Genomic DNA, 14009 nt, shown 5'->3' with positions numbered 1-14009 from the left:
GAGCAGAAATCTCTGGGAGAGGTACAGGGGACCTCTTACCCTAGCAGGAAATGAACTTGATCTAGCTTTAGGTTCTACCAACTTTCTAAAAATTCACAGATGTTCAGTGTGTGTGTGTGTGTGTGTGTGTGTGTGTGTGTGTGTGTGTGTATTCGTCTATATATACACACATAGGACACATACTGGGAATGTGATTCCTGAGTCCATAAGTGTGGTTGACAGACTAGGTTTACCTAAAAGGCCCTTTAAGAGAAAGTTCTTGAAAGATGATTACAGAATTGAGACACCATCATTTAAAAGTGCCCGAGGCGAACGCCTTTGAAAATTGCAGCAGTGGAGGGACAGAGAAAGAACCACGCAGCCCTTGATTGTTGTGCGGCTCCCTCAGGACCCGTCCTCCCCCTCCCCCTCTGTTTCTCATCTGATAAGAGAGAGAGCAGCAGTAAGACTCCTCATCTATCTTATGAAAATCCGATTCGGAATGGCTGTGATCAAAACCAGCTGGCTGTCACCAGCAGTGGCCTTGCACGGAGGGGACCGCTCAGAAGAGTTCTGTGTGTGAGGGTGGCACGGGTGGCACTGATCAAAGTAGCATTTTTTTAATAAATATATATAAGGAAAATACAAAACTAAGGATTTAGAATGAAAGCAGTGCAGTTTGTCTTGTTTTTTTTTTTTTTTTTGAGTGTAACACAAAGAGGATGAAATAGAATCAGATATGCCTGGTTTCTAACACACTTCTTCTGGCGGCTCTGAGAAGGTGTTTTCTGTCACTTGAATGCCGTGTCACTCATCTTGGGTCCTATTAAAGAGAATGGAGAGTTCCTCAGTTTCCATTCCTTCCAGCCACTTTATTCCTCTAAATTTTTAAAGTGCTTCACCCCTCCTTGCTCTTCACATAACTCAACAGATCAAAGCTGGACCCACCACGAAGCTCTGAGAGCTGTTGGCGTGGTGAAGAGCATTCCTATTCATTGTTTTTTGTTTCCTTCAACTGTCCGTAGCCAGTGATGCAATGTTCCCTGGAGGTCACCGCAGCAGGTCCTCCCAATGCCAGGCTCCTGGGCCGAACGGGATCTTTTCCCACAGAGAATCCTGTTGCGCTGTGCTCGTCTCTTGCGAGCACTACCTTTGAATGGCTCGGAAGGCTCAATCCTGGTTGATGACCTTTGCATGGCTGATACAGATTCTTTTTTTTTAATTGATTTTTTTAGAGAGAGGGCAAGGGAGAGGGAGGGAGAGAGAGGAACATTGATGTGAGAGTGAAAAATGGATTGGCTGCATCATGTACCCCCTACCAGAGATCAAGCCAGAAATCTGGGTATGTGCCCCGATTGGGAATTGAACTGGCAACTTTTGGTGCACAGGATGATGTCCAACCAACTGAGCCACACCGGCCAGGGCGATACAGAATCTTATTCAGCACTCAGCACTTCAGGTGATGGGAAAAACCTCATTCTGGGGTGAGGCAGGGGGTCCCGCGGGGGTGAGGCCGACGGAGTCCTAACGAAGCATGCCCGACTCCGGCTGCATTCGTGGCTCCTTCAGAAATGTTACCACTTCCCTCTGTGGAAGATATTATGAGATCTGGCTTTCACAGGCCATGATAGACCACGAGCTGAGGCGCCACTCTTAGCAAAACCCCTTTTCTGCTCATGAACCAGCAACACCACACTGTGCCGAGGCCGGGCTTATCTCAGAAACCGGAATCAGTCTGAACCTTCCACTCCAACCCATCGTCCACCAGGAGAGTCCCCCCCAACTTGGGGGCTGTGAGGAACAATCAGCTGTTTTGATCTTAAGGTCTGTGATCTTTCCCCGGCAGCAGTAGGAGAGATTCGGCTTGGCAGGAGCATGGCGGTATTTCAACATACAGGACAAGGGTGAAAATTAAACGCGCAGACCCAACCTGACACCTCAGGATGGCGCCTCTCTTTCTCTCTGTTGCTCTATCACATACTTCTTCCAGGACCTGCCCCCAGACACTCAGCCGCACCGTAGGCCACGCATTTTGCTCACGGCCAGTCCTGTCTCTCGGCCTTGGCAGCGTGGCTCTCTAGCCAACATCACAGTTTCCAGCCTCCTTTCTCTTTGCCTTTCTCCCACTCTGCCTGCAATGAGTGCAGGCTGGGCTGGCTTGACTCAGGCGAAATCACAAGGGATGAGTCTTCATAAAGCGGATCTGCCAGGAACCTGCAGAGTTTGTGCCCTTCGAACCCTGACTCCGGGAGAGCAGGGGACCGATGGTACTGGGCCCAGGCTCACTCAGGAGCTCCTCTGAGACCGTCCCTTCCCCTTGTTCCTTCGGGTGTTTGAAGCCTGTTGCCTACTGCTTTCCCCTTTTCTTCTCCCTTTTAAAAAAATTCTCCATTTTTTCACTTAGAAAAAAAATTATTTATACGATTGAGATCCACTAATTAAAGCCATTTTCTGGTATTTGGTTACTGGAGCGTTTGATGTCTCTCTGACAAGACCATGAAATGCACGGAGGATCCACAGGGACAGAATTTGCTGAACACGGCTCTTTGTAAATGAGGGGACACAGTGTCGCCGCAGCTCATGAATATGAAACGCCCATGATGCCACCTCAGTGGACTTGGGAACACAGATGAATCCTGTCATGGGCTAAATGAGACCAATTTCTTTCACTTAACTTCATCTTCAATCAGACCTTCTTCCATTTGCCTGTTTAAAATTCCCTATACGTGATGCAGAAGGTAACGGCGTTCAGTAAAACAAAGTTTTGCAGCTGCAGAGAAAAATTATAATGATTTCTGGTTTAAGTTGCCGTCTCCTAAAACTGGATGTTGTTTCCTTTTGCCTTTGAGCTCTGCTGAGGTCTGTTGACTTTGGCCACAAAATTGGGGGTTGCTTGTACTGGGGTGTCCTTAAGCAGCATGTCCAGATCCCTTTCATGTCGATTGGTTGTTGAGCTTGGCTGTGGATGGCGGCTGTGGGCCCGTCACGGCCTGTGGGTGCTCGGCAGTGGCCAGGACACTGAGTGGGAAGGCAGCTCTGGGAAGAGATTGTGTGTAACCAGGCAGGGCCTTTGGCGTTGGGAGCTCAGTTCGTGGTTGAAGTGAGGGACAGATGTCATCAGTGAGTACCTCAAGGAGCCTGGCAAGTTAGACCAACCCTGTATTATTTACTAAGGTGTCAGGGTAAGAACGTGCTGGAGGACAGCACAGTCTTCATGTAGCTCTAGAAACCCTCCTGCAAGTGACCAGGAATTCCATTCAGAAAGCCCCAACCAGCCTCGTTGAGCGTCACTCCATGCACCAAGAGGTCACTGGTTCGATTCCCAGTCGGGGCACATGTCCTGTTGCAGATTCACTCAGTCTTCAGTAAGGGGCGTGCAGGAGGCAGCCCATTGATGTTTCTTCCTCTCCCTCTTAAAAAAAAAAGAATAAAGACATGTTTAAAAAAAGAAAGCTCCAACCAAGAAAATCAGCAAAGAGTAGACCCTAAAGAGAGGAAGGCTTCCTGTGGACCCAGGGCCAGTTTGGGGTGCCTCCTGTGCTCTCTCCGTCCTGTGGGGCCCAGGGCCAGGTTGGGGTGCCTCCTGTGCTCTCTCCGTCCTGTGGGGCCCAGGGCCAGGTTGGGGTGCCTCCTGTGCTCTCTCCGTCCTGTGGGGCCAGGGCCAGGTTGGGGTGCCTCCTGTGCTCTCTCCGTCCTGTGGGACCCAGGGCCACGTTGGGGTGCCTCCTGTGCTCTCTCCGTCCTGTGGGGCCAGGGCCAGGTTGTGGTGCCTCCTGTGCTCTCTCCGTCCTGTGGACCCAGGGCCACGTTGGGGTGCGTCCTGTGTTATCTCCGTCCTGTGGACCCAAGGCCAGGTTGTGGTGCCTCCTGTGCTCTCTCCGTCCTGTGGGGCCAGGGCCAGGTTGTGGTGCCTCCTGTGCTCTCTCCGTCCTGTGGGACTTACATTCATGTTCCAGGTGAAGAGCCTGAGCAATGCTCAGGGGCACTCGTTCAGGCTGAGTCGAGTCTCAGAAATCACTTTCTGTTCTAATTATTCCCAGACTGGCAAACAACAGCCGGATTGAATGCCAGTGATAACGAAATGCACGCAGGGAGCTGGGGTCAGCTTCACAGGAAGAGGCCGGCGGCTTCTACTGTCCGGCCACAGGGGCCGACACTGCGACTCCACTGGGTGGTTAGTGTTTTAGTGCGTGGGTATATGTTTCTATTTGTAATGAATATTCCAGGGCTAGGGCAGCTTTTCGCATTTTTTAAACCAGGTGGAATTGATCCTACTGGTATTCCCATATGTTTCCCTTATGTATTTCTATTATTTATCTAAGCAGCCCTCATTTAAGCTGGTAGTTGGTGTGTTGGTGGATCTGTTGGCAGACCAGTGTTCTGGTATCGTCAGGAGTTTCCCATTTGGCAACAATCTTTCTCTTTGAAATAAGTTCTTATTGCTTTTGCTGTGCATTAACAATCCCCAGAAAGTGGATTATACAGTGGGACACACTAGTGATCCTGGAAGAAACACACAGGGAGTAGTGGGAAGAGCGTGGGACCCAGCCTCAGGATAGAGGTCCATGTGGACCACGCTTGAATGACTTCCTCTGCAGCTTTGACCCCACTCATCCTTTGCTTCCTGCATACGCACGGACCCTTCCCAGCAGGAGCAGCTCTGAGGGGAGGCAAAGCCTTTGCTAGGATATTGTCAAATCTAGGAAGTACGCAAGGAACCCTCTTGGTTATTCTTGTGAAGTGAACCCACTCAGGCAACTTGAGTATTCAGGAGCACTTACACTGTAATGGGATAGTATAGAGAAGATTGACATGGCTCTTCCGTGTGTATGACTTTCAGGTGTGAGGGGCATCTGTGGACTCAGTTTTGTTCTGTTCTCCTTTAGTTTGCCAGTCCTTGGGAATGCAGAAGTGACCAGGATGTGGTCCTTGCCTTCAGCTAGTTCACTATCTAGGGGGCAGGCCGAGGGCCAATATCACTTACTTTACCTACTGCGGGGTAGTGAGGTCTACCCTGTGGCCTTGAATGAAGAATGATGGGAAGACAAAGTAGCAAGCTCTGAATTCTGCTTGTTGGATTCCGAGATGATTCATAAAAAAAGAGGTGTGTATTTTCCTTATTCTGTTCATTTATTATTTTTTTACATATAGACCCTCTTTGCAACTTTGCTTAGTCCAGTAGTTCTCAACCTTCCTAATGCCGCAACCCTTTAATACAGTTCCTCATGTTGTGGTGACCCCCAACCATAAAATTATTTTCGTTGCTACTTCATAACTGTAATTTTGCTACTGTTATAAATCGTAATGTAAATATCTGATATGCAGGATGTATTTTCATTGTTACAAATTGAACATAATTAAAGCATAGTGATTAATCACAAAAACAGTATGTAATTACATATGTGTTTTCCGATGGTCTTAGGCAACCCTTGTGAAAGGGTCGTTCGACCCCCAAAGGGGCTGCGACCCACAGGTTGAGAACCGCTGGCTTAGTCCATCGTGGTTTCCCCTAATGTGCCTCAGAGGGGTCTTGTGTGTAACAGGCACTGGTCCGTGTTTCCTGGCTGGCTGATACAGATCTTCCTCACCTGGCACGAGGCACCTCTCTCCTGCCTCACTCCGTGCCACTCTGCCCCGGGCCCCACATGCCACCCACACCGGCCTGCCTTCAGTTTCCTCAGTGTTACAGGGTGCTTCTCACCTCAGTGCCTTTGCACATGCCATCCCCTGCCTGGTTGAATCCTGCTTATCCTTCAGCTTTCAGCTGCATTGTCCCTAATTCAGGGAGCTTCCCTACCTCCCACCCCACCCCACCCCCAAAATTCTATATTAGGTCCTCCCTGGACGGGAGTAAATACATTATGGAGCATCTGGTCAATAACATTAGGTGGCCACTTAAAAGAATAAGATGTATCGGTACATTATCAGGAAGGATAAAAGCAAGTTACAGATAACACGAGTGGAAAGTGATCCCATTTGTAAACATTGTTTTAAAGGATGTGTGTGCTGTGGTAGGCATAAATTATTTTCAGTAAGTATATACAAGAATTTGTTAATAGCGACTACCTCTAGGGAGACAACTGGGGCTCATATAAGGAAAGGGAATTTTCATTTTAAACTTTTCTGCAGTAATTGTATGTATTACCACATAGGATATTATTTTTACCTTTAAAAATAAGACAGGTAGGCCCTAGCCGGTTTGGCTCAAGGGATAGAGCGTCGCCTTGCGGACTGAAGGGTCCTGAGTTCGATTCCGGTCAGTTATGAGTGCAGGCTCAAGGGCACATGCCTGGGTTGTGGGCTTGATCCCCATTGGGGGGGCATGCAAGAGGTAACCAATCAAAGGAAATCCCAAGAACAGAGGACATTGAGTCTCAGGCAAAGTGAAAGCTGTTGGTCAGCAGGCAGTATCTCACCTATAGGAGGCATCTCTGTGCCTTTGCAAAGAAAGCGCAGGTGAGGTGTGGACAAGCTCCGGGGTGCAGTCAGACAAGAGTGGGAAGCCTGGTTCTGTTATTAATGGTTTCACCTAGTGCAAACTGCTAATGTTCCTCAGCCTCAGTGCTCTCATCTGGAAAATGGGCAGGAGTAAATGAGAAAACAGTGGTAGAGACCTATAGTTTTCTCTCCATGCTCAATATTATATCTGTTAAATGAATCCAAATAGCATGGCACTTAGCATTTTATAAAGATTGTTGCATTTAATACAACTGAATGCAGTGGGCACAATTCTACCAGTTTCATAGATGAGGAAACTGAGGCACAGAGAGGATAAAGTCACACAGCTAGTACATGGGCGAGTCGAAGCCAGCCATCCTGCCTCCAGAGCCTGCACTCGTAACTGCTGGACAGGAGTCCTACCCATATACTTAACTCATTGTTTCTGTTCATGTTCTTCAGCATCGTGGAAGAAAATGAGAATAAAGTTAACACAGTTATTAGGTTTTTTTAAAGTAGCGATAGCTTTCAACAGTACTAGAGCCGACTCTTGTATTCCTCTTGTCTCTATTAAAATCCTGTGCGTTTGAAAGTTAAACTTGACAACCTGAATGAGACTGGGTCACGAGTCCAGGTTTGCAGGCAAGTAGCTGTGCTGAGTGCAGGCAGGGCCGTTTTGTGTAGGTAATTTTGTGAAGAGGTAGATTTCTTAAGTCCATTTTCTAGATTTGTTCATGGTATGTGTGTGGGATTAGGGCGGGGGTGGGGGGCCACGGAAGGAGAGAAAGAACAAAAATTCCCCAAACCTATTATGTACACATGAGCAAGTACTTGTCTGTGATTATAAATCAGAAACTGTAAAATTGTGAAGTTCTTTGAAGTTTGCCCAAAACCTGCTCCACGGCCACCTGTTCCACTGGGGCCGGGAGTTGGATGGCCTGACTTTGCTGCGATGGCTCAAGCTGTCACTGCACCGGAATGTTCCAGCTTGCCTTGGCCTGGCTGTCATCGCTGGCTCTGTCCCACTCAGGCGGAGCACCGGGTTCTGTTGGGCACCAGGCTTCCAATTAGAGAGAAATCCCACTGTGTGGCCAGCCCCACCAGTGCCACTCTGAGAGGCGCCTTTGCCAAGGCCCGGACTGACCTCTGATCTGTCACAGATGGGCCAGCCCCACACTCCCTGGTGCACATTTGGAGGAGGGGGTGGGGATGAAGCGAGCGGCCTGTGGGGAGTCAGAGTGGACACTGGGCCGCAGTGCAGTCCTCAGAGCTGGGAGAAGCTGGGCGGAGTTGACAGGGCCCAAATGCTAGTGTGTGGAGGGAAAGGGGACTTTGGGAAGACCCGTCCTGAGCCCCACACTCAGCAGGGGCACTTTCTTACCAACTTCTGAATATTCATCTCAGGCTGGACTCCACGTCCGAGGAGAGCCAGGAGCAGCTTACTGGATCACTAACTGTCACGCTGCTGATGGCGCATGGCACAGCCAGCCTCCCCTACCCCACTGCTGGGTCTGCGCGGTCGCACCAGCCTGGGGGCCCCACCCGCCCTGGGCTCCAACGGCACTGTCAGCAGCAGCCCTCACCATGGAGTGTTAGTCACGCGGAGGGAGAGTGAGGAAGAAAGCTAAATTTCCATTAGCGTAAGACAGAATCCTAGAGAATTCCATCTCTCATTCTTCAGCAGGATAGGGAGACGCAGTCCAAGCTCTCAGCAGCTTCTTTCTAGACAGAGGACTTGCCGAATGTGGCTCATCGTTTTGGGGGTGGTGTATGTGTCTTTATTTTCCCTATCAGCCATTTCTTTTTTATTGTACCTCTTTCATTCTTTTAATTACTCTCTTTCTTCGCCTGTCTCTTTCTCTGTGTGCCTTATTTTCTGTGTCTCCCTTGCATACTTTCTCTTTTTCCAGGTACAGCATCCGGCACGTCACAGTCTGAAGCAGCAATAAGGGCCCCAGGCTTGGAACTGCCACACAAATACTCGGGTTTCACTTGACTGCAGCAGCCTCAGTTTAAGTACTGAACAGCCTGACAGAGGCGAGGGTCTTCATTCTCTTGAAATGATTCTGCATCTCCTTTGAAAATAATATTGAATTCAGCCCATGGAAGCAGAAATGAAGGGTTTTTTACTTTCCTCTCTGGGATGTTTTCCTCCTTTTGATAGTTGTGTTGGTTTGGGAATTCTGGGACTGTCTCAGCCCACGTGGCCTTTTTTCACTCTGCCCCTCTCTGCAGTCTGGTTAAAACAAAGAAAACCTTTACCGGTCAGTAATACTCACTGGAGAAGGAAATTCTTCTGTCGGGTGTTAGGTTGTCCCCAGGAGGACGTGGGCTATTTTTGTACCTTAAGTCAGTTGCCACCGTTAAGTGATGTGCTGCCTGTTTCTCCATTTGCATGACGTCGTTAAATTGGTGAAAGAAGTGGCCTTGGGGCTCCTTCTATGTCTGTATGTCTGTCTCATGTGGAGAGTCCAGGCAAGGAAAAGTCTCTGTGCGACAGCAAGAGCAGCATCATTTTTAGAAGCGTCATCTTTAGGAGCAGCACTGTTTTGCAGTAGACCTGGCAAATGCAGGCCTGATCTCGGATACACGGCTGGGAACCAGGCTGTATCATTACGTGTAAAGTGACCTTCAGATGCAGGCTCAGGGCCATGGAGACTGTGATGATTGCAAAGACTACAATGAGCTAATGCACATGTGCACCTCGATCACGGGAAAGCCATAGTGGCCTTCACCTTGTGGCACTGCGCTTTCTCAGTTCTTCTGCCTCCAGCCGTTGCCAGGCTTATTCATTGATTCCCCTTCCCTCTTCTCCTCTAGTGCTGCCTGGGACGCTCTTCTCATTTCTTTACATTTCTCCTTGGAGACCCAAACCAGTGACTCCTAACCCGGAGTGAACATCAGGATCGTCGAAGAAATCTTAGGGAAAATACAGATGCCTGAGCCCTACCCGGGAGGTTCTAATCCAGCTGGTTCTGGGGTAAAGCCCATGATTTGGGACTTGTTGACATTCTACCTTTGATTCTAATGTGCACCTGTAGTTCAGTCCCACAGCCCTGGACCGGGAGCCCCTGGCGGCCAGAGACTGTGTCTGTCTGTCCATTCTACCCCCAGCTGATAGCCCCATGCTGGCCTGTTGAAGGAATAAGTAATACATGAGGTGGCAGGCAAGACCCCTCTTCATGCTGCTGACCGTTTTGCCGCCTCCTCTCATTGCAGATATTCCTGTTATTCCGGATCTGGAAGAAGTACAGGAAGAAGACTTCGTTTTGCAGGTGGCAGCCCCGCCCAGGTATGTTAAATTAGGTCTGAAGCTTGAGGGAGGCAGGGAACATGCGAGCTAATACACTTCAAGTGCCATCCACAGTGGTGCTGCCCCCCAGTGCAGACCCAGATGCTGGTGGGGGGCTCCCTCCCAGGGTCCCCATTTTATTAGACACTTTCTTCCCAGATTGGTCTTCCCCAATTGCCTCGGAGGCTCTGGGACGGTGGCCCAGCAGCACTCCTGGAACTGGTCCTGCCTGTGGTTTCCTCACATTCTCTCTCCTGCAGTGTCCAAGTAAACCGTGTGATGACCTACCGTGACCTGGACAATGACCTCATGAAGTGCGCAGCCTTTCAGACCCTGGTGAGTAGAGCGGCTCCTGCATAGAGGGGTGGACTCCAGGCAACATCCCCAGGGATTTCTCATCTCCTCCACGCGCCTCTGAGGTTGCCTGGCGACAGTCCTTTTGCTGGAGGCACCATCCTTGGGTATTGCAGCATCTCCGGGCTGCATATTCCAGTGTTTTCCAGCACAGCTCCCACCTGCTTCCATGGCTGCCCACTTGGGGTCCACAGATACGCAGGCCCTAGAGAAAGGCTGCTGCCACGCCTTGCCCTCCTGATGTTGACCTTCCCCCAGAGAATGCCCAGCCTGGGGCTATCGTGGCGTTCCCTCAGTGGCTGTGTGGTCCACTCACATTCCTACTGTTTCAGAAAGCATTCCTGCAGCTCTGGGTTTGGGAAGTCTACCCCACACAGCCTGATCCTCCTCACTTTACAAGAGTTAATTGTCTGAAGGCTACTCGAAATGCACATCTATATCTATATCTATATCTATATCTATATCTATATCTATATCTATATCTATGTCTATATATCTATGTCTATGTCTATGTCTATGTCTATATCTATATCTCTATGTCTATGTCTATGTCTGTGTCTGTGTCTGTGTCTGTGTCTATGTCTATGTCTATATATCTATGTCTATATCTATATATCTATATCTATCTATATCTATATCTATATATCTATATCTATATCTATATCTCTCTATCTCTATCTCTATCTCTATCTATATATCTATCTCTATCTCTATCTCTATCTCTATATATTTATATATCTATATATCTATATATCTATCTCTATCTCTATCTCTATATATCTATATATCTATATCTATATCTATATCTCTATATCTCTATATATCTCTATCTCTCTATCTCTATCTCTATATCTATCTCTATCTCTCTATCTCTATCTCTATCTCTATATCTATATATCTATATATCTATATCTAAATCTATATATCTCTATCTCTATCTCTATATCTCTATATCTATCTATATCTATATCTATATATCTATATCTATATCTATATCTCTATATCTCTATCTCTATCTCTATCTCTATATCTATATATCTCTATCTCTATCTATATATCTATATATCTATATCTATATCTATATCTATATCTCTATATCTATATCTATATATATCTATATATCTATATATCTATATATCTATATCTATATCTATATCTATATATCTCTATATATCTCTATCTCTATCTCTCTATATGTATATCTATATGTATATGTATATGTATATGTATATCTATATCTATATCTAATCTATATCTATATATCTATATATCTATATCTATATATCTATACATCTATATATCTATATCTATCTATATATCTAATCTATATCTATCTATATCTATATCTATATCTATATCTATATCTATATCTATATCTATATCTATATCTATATCTATATCTATATCTATTTGCATTTACAGGATGGAACGATCGACTTGAAGCTCCTCACCAAAGTGCTCGCACCAGAGCAGGAAGTTCGGGAAGTACGTAGCAGTAGCAGCTTCCTGCTCCCTCAGCCACTGGCTCCTCTAACCAGCTGGCTCCCCAGGCTGACCCCGGCCTCCCTGGCTTCTGGGCTTGGGCGGTGGGCTACGGTTGCAGGGAAAGGCCTTCCTTTGTCCCAAGAAAGTTAGCAGTACCTCTCTTGGCAGGACGACGTCGGCTGGGACTGGGACCGACTGTACACTGAGGTGTCCTCAGAGCTTCTCACCGAGTGAGACCTGCTGCAGGCAGCGAAGGAGGACCCCGTGGGACAGTCTGCACACACCTGAGCCCTTGGGGACAACAGACCACTCTCTGCACAGAATAACCTCTGCTTTGGACTTTTTTAAAAATGCAATAAGCCTAAAACTAAAAAAGCTTGCAAGGAGCTTAGAATTTTCATATGGAATATTTTGTAATAAAAATACTTTCAGGAGACTGCATTGATATTTTCAGTTGTAATAAATTGCTTTTTTTCTTTAAAAAAAATTTTTTTTTAATCCTCACCAGAGGATATTTTTTCCATTGATTTCTATGGAGAGTAGAAGGGAGGGAAGTGGGGAGAGAGAGAAAGAGAGAAACATCAACATGAGAGAGACACATCAATTGGTTGCCTCCCTTACACGCCCCCATAGGGGCCGAGGAACCTGAAACCAAGGTGTGTACCCTTGGCAGGGAATCGAACCCACGACCCTTCGGTCCACAGGCCGATGCTCTAACCACTGAGAAACCGTCCAGGGCTAAATTGTTTTTTTCTGTGGCTGTCTCTCCCATTTCTTTGCAGTGCCCTCTTGGAAAGACTCATGGAGATGAAGGAAGCAGCTTTTAAACAATCTTATGGGAGCTCTGCCCACTGTGGAAGAGCATGAGGGAAAGCTAGATCAGGGAGCGAAGAAATTGCTCAGTCACAGAGGCCACAGCAGTTCCCTGGAGCATCTACCTGTAAGCACCTGGTCCCCGGGTATGGGGGTTGCAAGCGGCTGTCTGCCGGGTGGCCTGGCGGGACGCCTTTCTTACTGCGGACTTTCCCTTGAATCAGTGAAGTTGCACTGTCTCCTTCGTGCTTTTAGGTGGCTTAGCTGAAGACACAGCAGGAAGTGGGTGTGAAAAGGTGACCCCTTCCTCACATCAGGGTTTGGGGGCTTTTCTGATAGCACTCCCCTTTCACCATCTTCCCACAACCTGTGCCTGGGGCTCCCAAAGCGTGTTTCCTTCTGCCACAGGTTCCCAGAGCCTCGTTCCTGGTTCTCGGAAGCAGGGGCCAGCGTGGCAGCCCTGAGCCTTCCACAGAAACGCTCTCTTAGGGAGCCCGGCCTCCCTCTGCCCTTTCAGACACGCAGCTGCTTGTCTCTATGGCTCCCCCACGCAGCGTCCCCGCCTGTTTCCAACATGCGCTGAGATCTGGAGCAGAGCCCGAGCCTTTTTCTAAACAGGCATCTTTAGTTTTTGTTTTTCTCTGTTCCTCCCCAAGACATCTCATCTAAGGGCCCGCCCCTCCTAGATGCCGCTTTGGATCCGGCCTGTGAGGGCTGGCAGCTAAGGAAGCCCACTCCTGGCCAGGGAGTGAGTGCTGCTCTCATCCTGCCTGGCCCCTCATTAAAATTCAGACAAACAAAGAGGCTCAGCACTTCAAAAACCCACTGGGGGGTTGTTTTTGTATGACTATGTGTGCCCTTCCCCCTGAGCCAGGCAGGCCCTGTGCAGGCACAGAGGATGCTGGGCTACTAATTATAAACTCTGGGATTTGGTGGCTTTGGGGTCTCTTCTCCTCCCCCTCCAGAGTCACACTTTTAGCCCCGACAGCCCCTCTTTGGAATAATTCCCATGGTCACTGAGAAGTTTCCTTTCAGGCTGGTTTTCTTGAGCCTGCACAGTTCTGAAGCCCAAAGGAGAAAGGCTGCCTTTCTAGTACCTTAATTACCAGCAATTTCACCTGCCTCGGGACTCATAACCTTGGAGGTCTTCAGCCGTTGGGAGCAGGCAGCTAGGGGTTGACTTCCCCCCTGTCTTCCTTTATTTTATAACAACAGCAGCAACAAAATCTAACATGTATGGAACACTTACCACCTGCCAGGAACTGGGCTTGCATGTAGGAATTCTGCTTAATTCTCACAACTACCCCACAAAGCTGACACGGTTGTTAGCCCATTTTACAGATAAGGAAACTAAGGGTCAGAGAGGTAAAGAGATGGCCCGAGATTATCCATCTACTTGGTGGCAGAGCTGGAATTCAAAACCAAGTTGTCTGACACCGCTGTGCTTTGAACACTCGTGGTTTTGTTCCCGCTGCACTGCCTTCAGCTTGGGAAAGGGATCTGGTTTGCAGTGGGCAGAATGAGCAATGCGCTGGGAGAAGCTGCCTACCACCCCTCCGCCCTTGACCAGGCATCTGTCCTTTGTATGGAGTGACCACAGGGCAGAGGGCTTCCATCAGCTTGGATGTGAAGCCCGTCATCATGGCCC

General features: G+C 48.1%; 1 protein-coding gene across 1 annotated transcript in view; it reads left to right on the top strand.

Annotated features, from left to right (window-relative positions):
• Positions 1-11989, top strand: part of IFT43 (intraflagellar transport 43) — a 73266-nt gene extending 61277 nt beyond the window's left edge. Inside the window, exons 6-9 of the mRNA XM_059689697.1 lie at positions 9637-9709; positions 9970-10045; positions 11486-11548; positions 11717-11989. Of these exons, the coding sequence (XP_059545680.1) occupies positions 9637-9709; positions 9970-10045; positions 11486-11548; positions 11717-11782 (278 nt within the window). The 3' untranslated portion in view covers positions 11783-11989. The remainder of the gene's footprint in view (positions 1-9636; positions 9710-9969; positions 10046-11485; positions 11549-11716) is intronic.
• The last annotated feature ends 2020 nt before the right edge of the window (positions 11990-14009 follow it).

The sequence above is a fragment of the Myotis daubentonii genome, chromosome 1, assembly GCF_963259705.1.
Source record: "Myotis daubentonii chromosome 1, mMyoDau2.1, whole genome shotgun sequence".
Taxonomy (NCBI): domain Eukaryota; kingdom Metazoa; phylum Chordata; class Mammalia; order Chiroptera; family Vespertilionidae; genus Myotis; species Myotis daubentonii.
The sequence above is the reverse complement of the archived record's forward strand: the minus strand, read 5'-3'. Positions and strand labels throughout refer to the sequence as shown.